The sequence below is a fragment of the Myiozetetes cayanensis genome, unplaced genomic scaffold, assembly GCF_022539395.1.
Source record: "Myiozetetes cayanensis isolate MyiCay16 unplaced genomic scaffold, myiCay2020 scf5-8, whole genome shotgun sequence".
NCBI lineage: Eukaryota > Metazoa > Chordata > Aves > Passeriformes > Tyrannidae > Myiozetetes > Myiozetetes cayanensis.
In genome coordinates this window covers 80,932,831-80,951,132 of record NW_026087742.1, presented here as the reverse complement: position 1 = coordinate 80,951,132, position 18,302 = coordinate 80,932,831, and the positions used below count along the sequence as shown (strand labels likewise).

Genomic DNA, 18,302 nt, shown 5'->3' with positions numbered 1-18,302 from the left:
AAGGACTTGCTAACTCAGCTCTACGTGATGCTACTGCATTGGCAAGTAGCACTTTGCAATAAAAAGTCTGTGAACTAGGACGGCGGCTGCTGAGAACCAGATGTCCATGCGACCTGCATTTGGCAAGAGCTTTACTTTCCATTAGCTGTGGCCTAGTCCTGCAGACTAAGCCCTAATAGCAGACAGAGTTCTAGAACACATCATCCAATTTCACAGAAACACAGAATGGTTCAGGCTGAAAGGGATCTCTGGAGGTCATCTTCTCCGACCTGCCTTGTTCAAGCAGGGCTGTCTAGAGCTAGTTGCCCAGAATATCTCCAAGTATGAAGACTCTAAAACCTCTCTGGACAACCTGTGCAAGTGCTGGGTCACCCTCACAGTAAAAAAACTGTTTATGTTCAAACAGAACCTACCACATTTCAGTTTTTATTTCAGACTTAGTCTTATCCAAAAATAATCCAGGTTATACATTTTGAGACCACTCCAAATGCAGTCAAATGGATGTTTGAGAGATTTGCTTCAGCAGCAAAAACATAAGTTTTATTCCTAGCTGAAATGGTATTGTAGATTTATTCAGTTTCATCTATACAACTGTGTTCTGCCACTCTTATTCACAATCAGGAGCACCTGACTTTAAAAAGTGGTGTTTAACACTGCATTTCTTCAAATGTTTTAACATAGCATGGGGAGTATTTTCTTCTTCCCTTAGCTGCTTCCAAAAACAGGACACAAAGCAAAATACAGAGAACTCTCCAAACATGAATATACCACCACACTATGCATTGTAATGATTTAAACAACCAAAGTATGTGTTTCATCCATTCAAAAGTTGGTAATAATAAAAATAAGAGATAAAGAAGAAAGATTGATGTATTCCCTTCCATTTGTTTCCCACGTTACAGAGATTATATCCCAAGAATTTGCAAAGCCACAATTAGCATCTGTGATAGAAACCTGAAAACAACTTTACCAAGATTCATCAAGACAGCCCTGTTCCAGTACCGCTGAAGTCTCTCGGTTATGGTTACAACTCTGTGACAGATCATCAGCTGTGTCAAGTCACCCAGATCACTCATGAAAATACAATTCATTTGACCTGCAGAATTGCTATCATTGTGGTTTAAAAATTATCAAACCATCTGCAGACAAATACTACTGATATAATTTAGGAATAAAAGACATAAAGAACAATAATAGAGGCAAACAACACATGCCAAACATTTTTGGTCTTCCAAAAAGAGTGAAGAGATGCTAACGAATACTCTAATGAAAATTCCCAGAATGATGCACTTCAAAATATCTGTTTTCTCTCTAGTACTTTATTTCTCTTCAGATCAGTAAGAAAGACCTCTAGAAGTACAGGCTCTGAGCTTTTGCCACTTTAGTGAGATTTTCTCAAAAATAAAAAAGTTGAAAAGCTTCTGTTAAAATGAAACTGTACAATAAAACTGCATCATGCCCAAAAGCTTTATTCCTTCAACCTTTAACCTAACAAGTCAAGGAAATTAATTAATTAATCAGCTTGCAAAATGAAGTGTTACTTTTGTGAATACAAGAGGCAGAATTTGGCACTCAGAAGACTTCCTGTTAAACTGGCTTGCTCATGTAGACAGAATATTTGTCTTACACTTTTTAACAAAACATAACTGCTGTTTTCTGCCCATTAACATGTACAAGTTTTAATTTTAAAGTTCATCAATTTGCATGGTGGTAAGAAAAACAGAAAAAGGTTTCATCTGACCTTTTTTTGATAAAATTTTAACAAAATAGCTGTTAACATTCAAAAATGCTTCAGGGTAAATTCCCATAAATTGTGGTAGCATTAATTTAATTTTTAAGTGTAGGTAGGATGGTTTTCCCATACCTGGAACCTTGTTTTTATCATAAACAAGTTGCTTCTTGATGACTTCAAAAAAAAAAAAGTAATCACTCCTAGTCATTTTCATACAGAAGAAGTGGTACTACTAGAGATATTAGTGTGTATAAATAAATAGGGGGAAAAATTCTGGTTACAAATAAAATATGCAAAATGTTCTGGATATAAAATGACCACAGCCAGTATTTAAATCAAATAGTTTTCTTTTTTCAAAATTAAGCAAGACTTAGGAATTCATAAAATACACATGCTAACTAGAAGTCACCAAGCCAAGAGGAAATTCTGTACAGGGAGGTGTGGCTGTCGCCCTGTTAAGGCCAAGGTGTCTGAGTCAGCACCACAAAGGTGGCATCTTCATCTATTCAGGAGCCAAAAATTGGGAGTCCTTTCCTGAGGCAGTGCCTAAAGTAGCCTTTGAAGAACAGAACACTACTCATCCCTTTTGAAATGCAGCTGCCGTGGGAGGGGGTATGTTATGCAACACCCAAGCAGTTATAATACCTGCCAAGTTTTGTGCTCTAGCTTTCACGATTAGCTGTCTCTCTTCTCATGATTATGTAACAAAATTCAAAACTAGTCTTTTGACTAGACTTAAATCCAGAGCAACTTGCTCCCCCCATCTAGAGTACCACAGATATTAGGTTACAACCATGTTGCCTCCTGCCTCTGAACATTTATTTCCTCTTTTGTGAAATCTGTGACGACACAGAGGGGGACTTTGCCCTTAGCTCCCTCCTCACCATCCTCCAGCCTAGACACTGGCCTGGTGATTAACATATGGTCATGGGAAGGAAGAGACATTGATATGAATGAGGACACACCTGAATCCCATTTTCCTGCTTGTCCAACTAGTCTAACCACTATGTTAACCACTGAATCATGAGCAACCTGGTTTTGAGTAACAGTGTTCATTGCTACTCTGGTTTGTTTTGTTCATGTTTTTGTGAGTTTTTTTTGGTTTTGGGGTTTTTTTTGTTTGTTTGTTTGGTTAGTTGGTTGGTTGGGGGTTTTTTTTAAGGAACTATCCAAGTATCCACATTAGATCAGTCCATCATGAGGCTTAGATGACACCTCAGCCCATTTCCAATTGGCTTAAGTCCCTAATTACACATATCGACACTACGATTGATATGAAGTCCTTCAGATAAATGAGAATATGCTTACAGAGTAAAAGTAGCTCAATGACTACGCAGCTGCTGAGGAGAGTTGGTTAGACTTTTATTACTGTCAGCCTTAAATGAAACAAGTTGTAGGTCCATACATAAATACTTATTTGAGATCTTAAATCTGCATATTTCATATAGTATCAATGATTTTGAAATAAAATACTGTGAGAAAAAGGCATAATGATTCACTATGTATCATTACAGTTCACAGATCAGTGTCTCAAGCTGTGGTCAAAACTTTAATTCACCACTTCTAATAGCACTCAAGAGCTTTTGTTTAGGACCTAAATAGATTAGGTAAGGTGACCAAGGCAAGCGAATGAACATTCCTTTTCCTTCTTCTATGTAGAAAGAAGAAAGTAGTCCAAACATTAAAAAAAGTGGTTAGTGGGCTTACATAAAACAAAAATCATAAAATGTCCTCTGATATTGATAATTAATGTAATATTTAAATTATCACATTGATCATGATTTGGCCATTTTATTTATTTTCTAAAAATAAGTCCACATGGAAAAGAAAATAGATATTGTTTTAAATTAATTTGATCATATATCCAAATGCTAGTCCTGATAACTCAAGCTGTGTCTTATTGCATATCCAAATTACAAAAAACTTCCAACAGCATTCTGTGCAGTATTTCTTATTTCTAAGTACATGATTATCAACTGAACATACAGAAAAGAGGAAAATGGTTATTTTAGCTAATAACTAAATTTATGCATACAATCTACTCAGCATTTCTGTATAGGTACAATGTGAAAAGCTTTTCATTTATTTAATTTCTCATTTTACAGGGTTTCCTCTCCACTCTTTCAATTAAACTTTTTTTCCCCTTTTCAACAGTCCTTTGCAGCAGCAGTTTTAATGACTTATTCTCTCAAGTCTTAGAAAAGATATTTCCTTGTCTGTCAGCTGTTCCAGGCTCCTGCCATGTTTTCCTCACAACTGTTCTGCCAGTCTCCTGGATAGTTCATCTCCCTGCCTCTGCAGCTTAGCAGCTCAGAACTCCATGGCGTTGTTCAAAGAGAAACAAAGCACCTGACAGAAAATGCATAACAAGCAACTTTAGCATTATGTATAAAAAAAATGAAGTGAAAAAGTGATTGATACAAATTCTACATCTGTACAGCTTCTGTGATCTACAGATTCTGTGACATGAATTGCAGCACTGAATCATATTTAAAATAAATTTAAAAACAAAATAAAACGAACAAACAAAAACCACACAAAAACACCAAAAAAACAAACCAAACAAACAAGAAAAAAACCCTACCTGTATTCAGTTTCTGACCTTTTAATAAACTCTGCATGAGTTTACCAGCTTTGAAAGAACTGATACACATTTAAACCACTTTTTTCCCTTACAACAACCTGTCTCTCCTGTGCTACTTCTGCCCTCTTACTACTGTGAGACAGACTACATCAGATGACAGCAAATTACATACCAAACACCTTATCCTATTATGCTCTTGCTTTTTTCCCCTGCTTACCCTCCAGAGTTCTTCCCCTTTAGACACATTACAAAGATCTTACATCCAGCTGTGCCACACTAGCACAACCCAAAATAATCCACTTTTAATCTCCCAAGATTCCTCTTGACCCAGCTAATGACAGAAGTGGTGGTGTAAGCGAGAGCAGGTACGATCTGGAGATTATAAGAACACAGTATCTCCGTGGAGCTACCCCTAAATGCCCATGGGTTGAGAGATTTCATGTGATAACAGTAGCCAAGGTAAAGGAGGGTGAGATGCTATAATTATGGCACCATTTGGTTGTCAAATAAGGTATTTTCCAACTCTAAGGTAACTGTTTTAAGAAGCAAATTATACATTTTAATATACTGAGATATATTAAAATGGAAAAAAAATGCAAACCCACAAGAGTGGATGGAAATTCTGTATAGCTAGCAAACTGTGAAAAACCCCACACACATGGCATTAAAAACTCCAAAACTGTAGTATTATTTAATCCAGAAAAAAATTGCATGAGCTTAAATACTTAAAACTTTAAAGTGAAAGTAATAAGGGAAATTACCGTCTTCTTTTTTAATTATTGAAAACAAAAAAATGAAATTATGTAATTATCAAGGCTTTCCAATTTAGTATTTACTAAAAACTTCCTTTTGGTACTGTAATTACACCTGGGGGAAAAAAAACCCTAAATATTAATATTTCACTACTATTAAATTGGGAAATATAAGATTATAGAATTAAAAAATACCCCAATCAAATAACTACCAAACTTCAAAGTAAAAAAGAAATCATAGACGGGAACGCTTGTCTACTAATTTTTCAGCTCTCAGGAATGTATTTTTTAAGAGGAAAAGGAGCTTTTTCCAGAAGTACCAGAATTTAGACCTCATAAATAACAAAGTGAGTGGACTAATGACCTTAACCTAGCACAAGTATTAAAAATCTTGTGCTCTTATTACTTCAGGAGCTTAAAAAAAATGAGATGCAGCAATACAATAATGAATTGAGAAAATTATTCCATTATAGCATACTATATAATTCCTTAATTCTACACAATCCATCATAATGAATTGTTCTCATAAAATATTGCATATTGCATTTTATAGCACTGATGAGTCAATGTAACTAAATAGGAATAAAATTCTGCAGATGAAATTGGTATTTCTTCAGGTAACCAAGCTGCTAAATACAGGTTCTGTTATAGTGATTTACCAAGGAGAAAACTCAGTTTATGGTAAATATTTAAAAAACTCATTTATACTTATGACTGCAAAATAAGTAGTTCTGCCCCTTCCCTCTGCTATATTCCAGGTCAAGTTTGGTACATCCAATATGTAATGTAGTAATAAAAAATGTATGATACATTTTTTAATCAGAACCTGTTGCACCATATGAATTTAAAAGCTTCAGTACACAATTGTAGCCAAGTTGCTACAGGAATCATGCCAGTTAGAAACTCACCTACCCGGTCAGGGTCTAAAAGGTCTCATTATCAACTTCCTTAGTTACCTGTTGCATGAGCTTCCCAAGGCTAGCGGCAAACAAGTGTGGTGTGGCCAGGGTCTGTGACTCTGGAATTCCTGCCTTGCTGGTTTCACCCTATCCATTACAGTGCTGTTACTTGCAAAGTGAGCTATCAGAAAGATGTTTCCGTTTTATTTACTTTTGGTACTCATTAGATTAAGTCTGAATTTCTAAATAAGAAAGTCTTCCTTCGAGAAAAACAAGGCAAGTCAATCAAATTAATTAGAAGAAAAGACCTTTAAGTGAGATTAGATTTTGTCCAGTGACTTAAGGAATGTTTTGTAAACTGTACTTAAACTTAGTAAAAATATTTACCTATTAAAAAAACACAAACAGCAATTGTGAAAGATACCAAGGAGCTAAAATTTCTGCTCAAAGTAAAAAGTGAGGTTAACTATCTGTAGATTGCACCAGTTTACTGAAACCAAGAATAACACCAGCTCTAAATATTGTTATAGCAGAAAAGTCTAAAACTTACATGGCAGAACTGTGATGGAAACATCCTACAGAGATGCCTACAGGAACCACTAGTTCATACTCTCTGCATGACCTGAAGTGCTTCTTTTGCCTACAGACCTGTTGGTAACAATGGACAATTAAGTCTGCACGTAAATACACGCTAAATACAGCCAAAATAGACATTCAGTGCACCACACTGGACATTAGCTACACGGAAACAGACCCCCAGGACCCTGAACATCTCATCAGCTGGACAAGCACAATTGGATTGACGACTGAAACCAGGACTAACATCGCCTTAGCTGGATCAATGCTGGGACCAGGACTGGTTCCCTCTTTTCCCTTTTTTCTTTCTTTGTTTATGTTTCCCTCTTTAATTCCTCTCTTCGCATTCACCTTACTCGCTTATCCAAAACACACTGCCGTGTGCTTATGTAGTAGGTGTAGGCACTAACACAACTTCCACACTAAGTGTGTAATTTACTATTAAAACTTTTGTTTGTTTGCGGGCCCTCTGAGTTTTGTTGCTGCTTTCGACCAAATGCGCATTTACGAATCTTAGGCGCTTCCTTCTCTTTAAGAGATGGGTCGCCGTAGTGATTCAACAAAGGGATCAGAAAAAAATAATTTTCACAATTGTTGGGGGCGGGCGGAGGGGGGGTTAATTTTTTTTATCACTTCCTGATAGATTCCTTGTCTCCCCTATGTCAAAGAAAAAAAAAAAACCCAAACCAAAACAAAAAAAAACAGACTTTAAAAAAAAAATCGGCTAAAGAAAAAGATGTCAATGCCCGCTCGTTGCCCACACACCGGGCCCCCCGCGGCCCAGGGCACCGGCCGGGGCTCCCCCCTCCAGGCGGCGCTTCCCATTGGCTGCCGAACATTGCCGAGCGCTCTCGGGCTCCTCCGCCGCGGCGCCGCAGGCGGCGGAAGGGGGGGAGCGGCTCGATCGCGGAGCGGTGCATTGTGGGGCGGGAGAGGAGAGTCGCCGCTGAGCCAGGGCCGCCATCTTGGCCGCGTCCGGACTTGCTCCTGCTCCCGGGGCCTGTTCCTTCTCCTTGCGGCGCAGAGCGTTGGGAAGGGACAGGACGAGGGGCTTGCTCGGGGGGTGCTGATGCGCGCAGAGCCTCCTCGCACCTCTCCCGGGCGCCGCTAGCGAAGGGGGCGGGGGTGGTCGAGCGGTCGTCGGCGCGGCCTCTCCTCTCCGCCGGGATGGGTCGGTCTCGCAGCCGGAGCTCGTCCCGCTCCAAGCACACCAAGAGCTCCAAGCACAACAAGAAGAACCGGAGCCGATCGCGGTCTCGCTCCCGGGAAAAGGAGCGGGCGCGTAAGCGCTCCAAGTCCCGGGAGAGCAAGCGGAACCGGCGCCGGGAGTCCCGCTCCCGCTCGCGCTCCAACACGGCCCCTTCCTCCCGCCGCGACCGGGAGCGGGACCGCGACCGCGCCTCCTCCCCCCCCGACCGCATCGACATCTTCGGGCGCACGGTGAGCAAGCGCAGCAGCCTGGACGAGAAGCAGAAGCGGGAGGAGGAGGAGAAAAAAGCGGAGTTCGAGCGGCAGCGGAAAATGTGAGCGCCGGGCCTGGGCTGGGGGCGAGGGGGGCGGTGAGGGACGGGGGAAGAAGGGGGTGCGCTGTGCCCTGGTTCTGCCTTTCTCTCCGCGCCTTCCTCCTGCGGGCGGGCCGCCTGCCGCCGGGGTGCAGGCGTTCGGGCCTTCGCTGAGGCCTGACGAGAGCCGGTTTTCCCGCCATCCGCGCCTGTCCCTAAGCCCGGCTCCCTCAGGTGCGTTCGGAGCCGCCCACTCGGGGGCGAGCCCCCCGCACGCCGCCTCCCGTCCTCCGGCGCTGCTCCCACACTGCCCTGTGCGGCGAGGCCGCGGCGCCCGGGGCTTTGTGCTGCACCGCCCGCCCCTCCCCGCCCTGGCGTGGGGTTCCTAGTGCGGCCAGCGGAGGCATCTGGAGTTGCTCGGTTGAGGGTTTCAAGAAGCACTGTGAAGCTATTATATTAACACTGAGGGGTTATTTTCTTGCCAGATGGGACAGTGACAGCCGGTGACTTGTTTTGTTTGAAGCCTTGTCCCTTTCCAGTTTACGTTGTGGGGAGTGTGGCTATTTGTTGAGTTTGCAAAGATAAATTCTGTTTTAATAAACGTTGGGTATGCACTGATGTTTAGCAGCATAATAAGTTATGAAACAGATCTTTATGCAGCAGAGAGGAGAATGGTTGTGATCAGGTGATTCTTCTTTGACTGCTACCCTTGCTCATTGGATCACTAGTCTAGAAAAAGCACTTGATTGTATGAGTGGAGTCAAATACTCTTGTTAATTCTCAGGTAGAACTTTGAATTTTATTTCAGCACTGTCGTTCTCATGAAATACTAGTTGACGTTCAGAAGGCTGGGTGAGCCCGAGTTATCACTTTCGGTTTTGTTTGTTGATAATCTCCTTTGCTAACTTTAGATTTTGACAGCAGTGTTGTCAAAAACTTCCATAGTAACACAAACACAGACGAAAATTGAAGGGTTTTTGAGATACTGATTCTATTTTTGTGGTTTATAATTTTATTCAATACATAAATTAAGAAAAATATTCCATCCACATCTTAAATGGTGAATTGGAATGTGCTTAACAATTTGAGAATATAGTGAGTAGTTTATTTTAGTGTTTCAGAGCTGATTTAGTTCATATGTAAGTAAGTTTTCTATTTAAGTTAGTTTTGAAATTTTAAAATGCTCATGAAGTCTTTATAGGAGGAATTTGACATTTGAGCAATATTTGCTACAGAACAGTAGACTTCTGAGGAAGAATCAGTGTTGGAAAAGATTGGGTATGAAATTTTCACACTTCTTCATTTTTCATACTTCTTACTTAATACACTTTAAATTTTAAAAAGAAAAAGCAATAAAACCTAATACCATAGAAAAGTATGGTATTTGAGTAAGTCAGCTGTAAATTGCATTACATATGTTAGTGTAGACTCATGTTAGTGAAGGAAAGAAGTACCTTCTTGCTGATTGAATAAACTAGTGGACAGTTCATATATTGAAAGTGACTTTCTTCTTCTCATGTCTATTCAAATCTTAATACATAGCCTAACTTCTGTTCTTTCCTATAATGCTCATTTTCTATAAAGGCCTTGCAAGTATGACTTTTTTTCCTTCAGAAATTTACGGACATATAAGTGGTTTCTTTTCTGCAGATTTCATAAAATTACTCTTTAAGAGGTAAATGGATCATACTAAAAATACTTTTTTACTTTAATGACTTATCTGTTGCTCTGGAATCATCAGTAGGCCAGGATGATAAAGTTATACCTCTATATGAAATACTGTAAATTCACGTGATTGAAAAGAAATAGGTGATATGAACTACAGAATAAATCATTGAGATTTATATCTGTGTTTATAATTTAATTTCCTCGATGAGGTCAAAGGCATTGTAATATTATCACTTCCTATAAGTGTTAAAAAATACATTTGATTGGTTTAATTAAATTCAAATGGAATTTGTTGGGGTGAGAAGAATGAAACATTAGCAGGCACAGTGAGTGCATCATCCACTACCAAGAATATTTGAAAATTTATTTCAGACATGAATGTCATGGGTATTTTTGTAACTATGCACTATCTTTATTCAGTTAGTTAACTTTTGTTCTAGATTTCCCAGTGTTAAATATAAAGCTGTGATAGTTGAATAAAACGCAAGAATATGAACTTTCTGACAATTTCTTTCTCTAGAACAACCTCTTAGGTATGCTAAGCAGTATTGGTACAGGATACTGAGAGTACTCGTTGCTGAATAAAACCTCATAAGAGGAAATTAAAACCTTTTTAAAAGGATATTTAGTATATAAAGGATGTTTTAAAAATTGTACAAAAAGGGTCGTGGCTTGTATCAGAATGGGGGTGTTGCATTTTTCTGGATGGTGATAGTGGTCTAGGTTTTTGTTTGCCTTTTGTTGTCTGTTTTTTCTGAAAAAATCACCTCAAGGTATTTTGTGTCCATTTTGGAAAAGTGAGTAGTGGCATAATGTGCCCCCAGGTAAGATGGCTGTCTCTTGAGGAATGTAAGAATAAAATTTGTCTTCTCAGGCTGAATGATTGAGTTGAGGGTTCCAAAACTTTTTACTGAAGTTAACTTACCTGAGTACACTTCTGAAAAGATGACAAGTGAAAAGAGGGAGTTTGGAGTCTTTCAGCTTTGTGTTTCCCATGCCTGTCTAGACCCATACTTCATCATCTCCTATTTCATAATGCAAGCATTATGAAAATGACAGGATATGAAGATATTGCAACTGTAGTTGCTATTCTAAATCATGGATTTTTATCGCTGACAATCCATAAGATAACTTTTATAAGATTGTTCTGTACTTCACAGAATACTTAAAATGAAAGTTCAATGTCAAGTTTAAAAGCAACAGTTTTCTCCCCGAAGCCCATAACAATTCCAGATAAATGGCACTGTATGAAATATAGCTTTACAGTATTCACTTGATCTTTGGGTATGTAATTGCTGTGTTGTACTGGTGATTACTACCTGGAATGTTTTTTCCCCTGCGTTTGGTAATTAAACTGCAAATTTAGCAAAACTCTTGGTATCCTTAATAAAAACTTAAACAGCATTCAGGCTAAGTGATAATACTGCTGCTAAACAAAAATAAAGACAAGACATTTGAAAATACTTCTAAAACTCCGACCATGGAAAGCTGTAGTTCACAAGGATTTTTTTAGTGCTTGATATTGGTATAATTTATTGTGGATAATTACAGTCGGAACAGAGTGCTGAAATAAGAGAGCTGAGGTACTCAAAATTTGATAGGTAGATGATTGGATAACTAGATCACAGGTATACCACTGGAATTCTAGTTAAAATATTCAAATTACAAATTTTATTGCTTCTGTCTTCTATTTCAAGTTACTAGTGATGAGTTTGGTGCCTTTGAGGTGGTAACTTCAGGGAAGATTTTACAGGATGTTATTGCTACAGGTTGAGACCAAATGAAGAACATTTGAACTCCTGAAGGATGGTCAAAGTTGGGTGGGATTTGGATTTTTTTGAGGGGTGGTGGGGTTGTGGTTGTTGTTTTGTGTTTGAGGGGGGTTATTTGTTGGTTTGGGGTTTTTTTGCTTCTTCCTCCCTAATTATGATGAAGGTGAAGTATGATTAGGTATTCTTAATTTTAGTCTGCTAGTATTTATAGAGATGCTAAGTATGGTATGAGTTGAATGGATTCCCTATAGTAGGAACACTGCCTGAATATTCACTTTTTTTAAATGTATGTCAAAGTATTCTTTATATATGTAATTTGTGTATAAGATATAAAACTTTTCAAAAGTTATTCAGTAGTGTGGCTGATGCTGGGTATTGAAGGAGTTTGTTTCAGTGCAAACATTCTTTATGGATTAAAAAGGTAATCCTCATGTTTGCATTTTGTAGTCGTCAACAAGAAATTGAAGAGAAACTCATAGAGGAAGAAACTGCTCGAAGAGTGGAAGAACTTGTGGCTAAACGTGTAGAAGAAGAGTTGGAGAAAAGAAAGGATGAGATTGAGCGAGAGGTTCTCCGCAGGGTGGAGGAGGCTAAGCGCATCATGGAAAAACAGTTGCTCGAAGAACTCGAGCGACAGCGACAAGCTGAACTTGCAGCACAAAAAGCCAGAGAGGTAACGCTCGGTCGTTTGGAAAGTAGAGACAGTCCATGGCAAAACTTTCAGTGTTGGTTTGTGCCTCCTGTTCGGTTCAGAAAGAGATGGAATACAGCAAATCTAATTCCCTTCTCATATAAACTTGCATTGCTGCGAAACTTAATTTCTAGCCTATTCAGAGGAGCTCACTGATATTTAAACAGTTATTCTCCTAAAACCTGAACAAGGATACTTGATTTTTAATGGAACTGACCTACATATTTCAGAATTGTTTGAAACTTTTGCCATGGCTGCAGGATTTATCAGCAGTCCTTTCATTTTTGGGGAAGGGTATTGAAAAACTTGTAATTATGTATCCTTCATTTGTTTCATTTTGTTTACCTAGACTGTAAGAGGCTTTTGCCTTCAGTCAGGCAAAAAGCAGGGTCCAGCAGTGATCTGCAGTACCTGTCTTTAACAAATAGGTTTCTTATTCTTCATTTTAAAATGAACATTTTCCTTGAGCAAACATTGGACTAATTCTGGGACTTCGAGCATAAGCCCATTCACGTCTTCATGAAGGATCTCTGTCCAAGTCATTATACCCATTCTTAATAACTACTAACAACTCCTTTTTTTCTCCCTAGAAGTTATAAAAGAGCAGGTTGCCCTTGTCTGAAGTCAAGCTGAACGTGTGACTTGGGTTTTTGGGTTTTTGGATTTTTTTGTTTTGTTTTGTTTTTTTAATCAGCAGCTGGAACAGAAGCTGAAAATGTCTTTCTGTGAGACAGTAATTTGCTACTAAAGGCTTTGATGCCTGCCTGCACCAATCATTCCAGGATCCAAAAGTTTCAAAACAAACTTCAAACTGTAAAGGAAATCTGTGCTAAATAGTCATAAGTGTTGAATGCTTTTTTCACTCTATACCTCCTACACAGTTTATTTTAAATTAATATTTTGATTGGCTTACAGAAGGAGAGACAGTAGCAATGCAGCTTTCCCCTTCATACTAAATGTGACTTGTCAGTTACATGATATCATTTAATTAATTGAAAAAAATTGAATGCTGAGTTACAGTAAATATTAAAAATATTATACTTTTTTTTGCAAATTCAGACTTCAATATGAAAGAGTTTACATTGAATTTACATGTTCATCATCAGAAAATTCTTCATATATAGAGGTTTTCATTTGATCAGATGGATGACTCTTTTTACAAAGTATTTTTGCTATTGTCAATATGTGGAGAAGTCTCATCAGTTCTTTGTAACACATAATAAACCTCCATGCCTGGAGTGAAGTGTGCTAGCTAGTAGCTCGTTACTAGTCATAGTAAGAAGTTTTCATATGCTTGCTTTGTTCGTATTAACTTTTTTTTCTTACACAGACACAAACCTCTGGCTAACTTTAAATCCTCCAAATATTAAAATAATTCGGATATATATTATGTGAACTGAAACACCTCAAAAACTTTCACGCAGTCTTCATATTTGAGTTGCATAACAGAGTTCCATAAAATTCACCAAGAAAACAACAATTACAAGGCTTTATTTCCTGATCTTGCCTTCCCTGGACTCCTGAATTCCAAGTTCATACTGCAAACGACAGTTTCAGCTGTCTTAAAATTGTCAAAATACTGAATGTTAAGTCCATTCTCCCCATGAAAGAAGCCCATAGCTCCATGAAGTATGGATTACCATTTGTATTTTTCACTAACAGTAAATGTATTTTTCTTATTAATTGTTTGCCTTAGGAATGATTTACATATTTTTGTTCCTTCTTACCATAAACATCTGCATTCCTCAGCTCAGCCTTCCTTGTATGTTGTTTCTTTATAAATGGTTGAGCTGCTGATGCAGGTATTGCCAAGCTAACAGTACAAATCATTTTAAAGAGGAAGCTGGCGCGTATGGCAGCCGAGGAGCACACTCTGCAGGACACTGGACAAGACAGTAAATATTCAACTTTTAATGCTGATTAAAGGAGTATAGGTAAAGAATACGTAGGTATACTTAATTGGTGAGACAAACTATTCACTTTATTTATATTTTCTATATTACTTTTTAATTTGGTAAATACTATCCAGTTTTTGTAGTTGTCCTTGTTGATTTGTGTGATATTAAAATTCTAGTAATAAATTGTCAGGATTCTATGATTAGGGAGGGTTTAGTTGGTTGCTGTTTGGACTGGGCGGGATGATTTAAATTGAGTAGTAGAAACCAGTTTTAGTGGCTGCACAGTTTACCATTGTGAGACAAAATAGGTGGCTGTAAAGCTGCCACTTTAAGTCAGTTCACAGAAGAATTCTGAGAAAGATTAGTGAACATGCAGAAATGAATATTTTACTTTACTAACATCTTGCCCTGTCCTCCCCTTTAGGAAGAAGAGCGTGCAAAGCGTGAGGAACTCGAGCGAATACTGGAAGAGAATAATCGAAAAATTGCAGAAGCACAAGCTAAACTGGTATGTGAAGATGTAGATAACCAGTTTGTAGGGAAATACAGGTGTCTGCTAGATTTGCAACACAGTTGAACAAATTGACCCTTTCTAGATTTTAACTTGCCTATTGCTGCTTGCATCAATAGCATTGCTCTCCTTCCCCTGAGCGTAAAAGACTAGATCCTTAGCAGTAACACTATAGTTTGGATGCAGTTAATTTAGAGGAAAATTGCTGCCCTTGGAATTTAAAAAGTCCATTTTAACTACAGCTCATGGGGAAGGTTGAAGTAAGTTTGCAGACATGTTCAGCTTCAAGTGACTAATTCTGTTTCGTTGAGCAGGACAAGTACAAACTGGATTTGAGACTAGTATAGTGTTGATGTTGAAGTGCTGAAAAGGACTTTCAGCATAAGCTTAAGATGTCTTAAGTTATAAAAGTCTAGCATATGTTGGTCTTCCAGCCCATTTAATCAGGTGCCTGCCACATGAAAATATTTAATATGATTTAGCTGATTCTAATCACTTGATGATAAGCCAAACTAAGTGTCTTCTAAGTCCTGATTGAAGTCTATCAGTTTCAATTGCCCAGATAATTACAGCTCTTTCATGTAAAAAGGAGGCTTCTTAAAACTCTTTGCTTGAATTACACCTACTTTAGATCTCTTTCTTTTTTACCCTTTTCTCAACCTTATATGGTTGAGACAGGATATAAAGAAAATTTAAAGTATAAACTGATGTAGTGAACAAAATAAGCACCTTTAGAAGACCATTGGAAGAGCTGTAAGAACCATTGGTCAGTGTAAGGACTGACTAGTTACAAATCGAGTAAAGATGGGTTTGGATTAGGAGGGGTTTTTAGAGGGGTTTGGAGCAGGGAGACCTCTGCTTGAAGGTGTGTTACTTCATTGTGCCTGCATCTTACACGTCAGGGAATATCTTTAGATTATGTACTGTCTTCCTTAATTAAAGTGTTGTTTGCTCAGCAATGCTGAAAAATATGGCATGTAAGCACTCAAGATTTCAATACATTAGCTGTAGAAAGTTCTCAGTGTTTCTTCTAAACTCAATTCAAATAACCATTTTATAAATAGTTTCACTGAAACCAACTATGGCATCTAGCTCAGGCAGAACTGCTTACATACCTATGCAGGATTGGACCTGTTTGGAAGTTAATATGGACTTGTAAATTGCCTTTATGACTACAAAATAGGCTGGCCTAAATTTTATCATTTTCTTCCATAGGCTGAAGAACAATTGAAAATTGTTGAAGAACAAAGAAAGATTCATGAGGAGAGGATGAAACTAGAACAAGAGAGACAACGTCAGCAAAAGGAAGAGCAAAAAATTATCCTGGGCAAAGGAAAGTCTAGGCCAAAACTGTCCTTCTCCCTAAAAAGCCAGGATTAAATTTCAACTCTGAACTCCTAAAAGAAAAAAAAAAAAAGAAACAGAAAAAAAAACAAACAAAAAAAGGAAAACAAAAAAACTTTGTATGGTAGCTTCATGTTGAAGTGTTTTTTGGTTTTTTTCCTCTCAATTTTTTTTGTCTTTTTTGAAAGTTGGAAAGTTAGCTTGTTCTAATAGGGGCTGTGCTCTGCAATTCTTATTTTTTTTAAAACTTCCACTAAGTTAAACCCTTATCAGATCATCATTGCCTTTTAGAGCATAATCTGTTTTCATCAGTTTTGTTTCTGTATAGGTGATCTGAAGCAAGTCATGTCACTTCATGAATTGTGGATGATCTAATAAGGTTTTACTGACCTACTAGTCAGAGTTTGACTCTGATAATTGACAGAACTTTATACTGGGTATTGCTGACTTTTAATGTTTTTTTTTGAAGTCAGTAAATACATGAGTAAATTGCCATAGTATTACTGGACCTCTGCGGTTTATTGTTAAATCAGTGTCCTATGATACTGTCCCGTTGTTGCGCTTGATGTTCCTGATACAGGTAAGGAAATAGTTTGTCATTTCTGCTATGAATACATAGAGAGCAGTATTGTCTCTGTTAGATTTGTTTTTATTACATTGACAGCATTCAACCAGCGTTCCCCATTGTGTAAATAAACCAATTTGCTGAATAAAGTGAAAGTCTTAAATTCATATGTTTAAGTAAATTTTTTTAGCACACTTCTATAAACAGCTATAAGAGTGACAATTCACATTATTAAATTCAAGACTATAGTGGTATTTTTTTAAATTTTGCTTTAAACTATTGTGGCTTCTCCTACTTATAATGCAAAATTACACACAGTAAAAAAATCCCTGCAGTTGTGAATGTTTTTGATGGCTGCTGCTGTTTTTATGAATGTTGGTTTTTATTCTGACAGAGACTTATTTCAGCTCTAGTATCATATTTAAACAGCTGTTTGGCTTACTGCACCCAGACTGGTACTTCGATATCTAATCCCCTTCAGTTCACCTCATAATATAGTATATTGTATAAGTTAAGGTCATTACTATATAATGAATCTGATGGATCCTCAAGGATTTAAAAATGGAAGTTTTTTCTCCCAAAGGACTGGACTGGCTAGTATACTTGAAGTGACTAACAGAAAGTGAGACTCTGTTTAAATATATTGTTTTAGCCAGAAAGCAACTGTTATTCATATACAGATCTTGAATATTATCCATTTATATATACAGGTTTTATTTTGAAAAATGAAACAACAGATTGAAAACTATATATATAAATCCCCTTTTTGTATATAATTCTTCTACCAAAACCTGGATTACTATAGCTTGTCCAGTTCTAAAACTTTCTTTTCCTGTCAGTGTGCAACATCTGTAGTAATCATAAAATGAAAGTTACCAATAGTTGCCTGAGCATTTGAATGTCACTGGACAAAGTCGGAAGTAATTCCTCATATTCCTAAAGGGTCTGTTTCTGTAGATTTGGCAAATTAAATGTGGGAGCAAGTTGAGTGTGCCACTGAAAGCAGTATTCAACATGCTTTGTATGAAACTGGGGCTTGGGGTGCAGACTGATCTGTGTAACTTTGTCCAGCATGTCAAGAAAATGTGAAGACGGTAAAATACCTACACTATTATTGTACTTAAATTTGCCTATATATTGTATTACAAAAGAAGGTTGAAAGTTGCTTAATGCATAAAAACAAAAGCTGAAGCCAAATAAATCATGTACATGACCTGTTGGCAGGAGCAGGCTGTATTTAAAGATCAACTGATACCTGTATTTCTAAAACAGAAAACATCCCCTGTTCCCTTATGAGAAACAAGCTATTAAAAGTCAATACTCAAAACAGACCTATGCAGTTTCATTTCCTCTTCTAAAAACAAGAAGCTAAGTAATCACGTGTGCAGCTGTGGGTATCAAGCATTTTGTTCTGCATCACATAATTTGCTGCTAAATAGCAACTTTTGTTCTCTGCATATAACATTGTGTAGGCTTAGATGTTACAAGGTTATTTTCAGTCACACCTCTAGGGCTATCTTGGGCAAAATGCTCATTCCAAATGAGATTGCCCATTCTGCCTTTCCCCATTTCACTACCAGTTTCTCTTTACCCTATCCTCAAAAGCAGAAAAGCAGCTAGGGTTTTGGGTTTGGTGTTTTTTTGTTTGGTTGTTTTGTGGGTTTGTGTGTTTGGGGTTTTTTTTTTGTTCTTTTGGGGTTTGTTTTGGGTTTTTTCCCCCTCTGTTGGGGTCGAAGGTCAGTTAGTGGAATCTGTGCTGTCCTAAAGCATTCTCTGTTTGTGAGATAGTTCTTTGTAGGTCTGGTGTG

The 18,302-nt window shown here is 37.8% G+C and overlaps 1 protein-coding gene across 1 annotated transcript; it reads left to right on the top strand.

The window, feature by feature from the left end:
- Window positions 1-7,459: 7,459 nt before the first annotated feature.
- ARGLU1 (arginine and glutamate rich 1) lies at window positions 7,460-17,825 on the top strand. Its single transcript, XM_050332198.1, has 4 exons — window positions 7,460-8,066; window positions 11,933-12,158; window positions 14,499-14,582; window positions 15,801-17,825. The coding sequence occupies exons 1-4, from the start codon at window positions 7,711-7,713 to the stop codon at window positions 15,963-15,965; spliced, it is 831 nt and encodes a 276-aa protein (XP_050188155.1). The 5' UTR covers window positions 7,460-7,710; the 3' UTR covers window positions 15,966-17,825.
- Window positions 17,826-18,302: the final 477 nt, after the last annotated feature.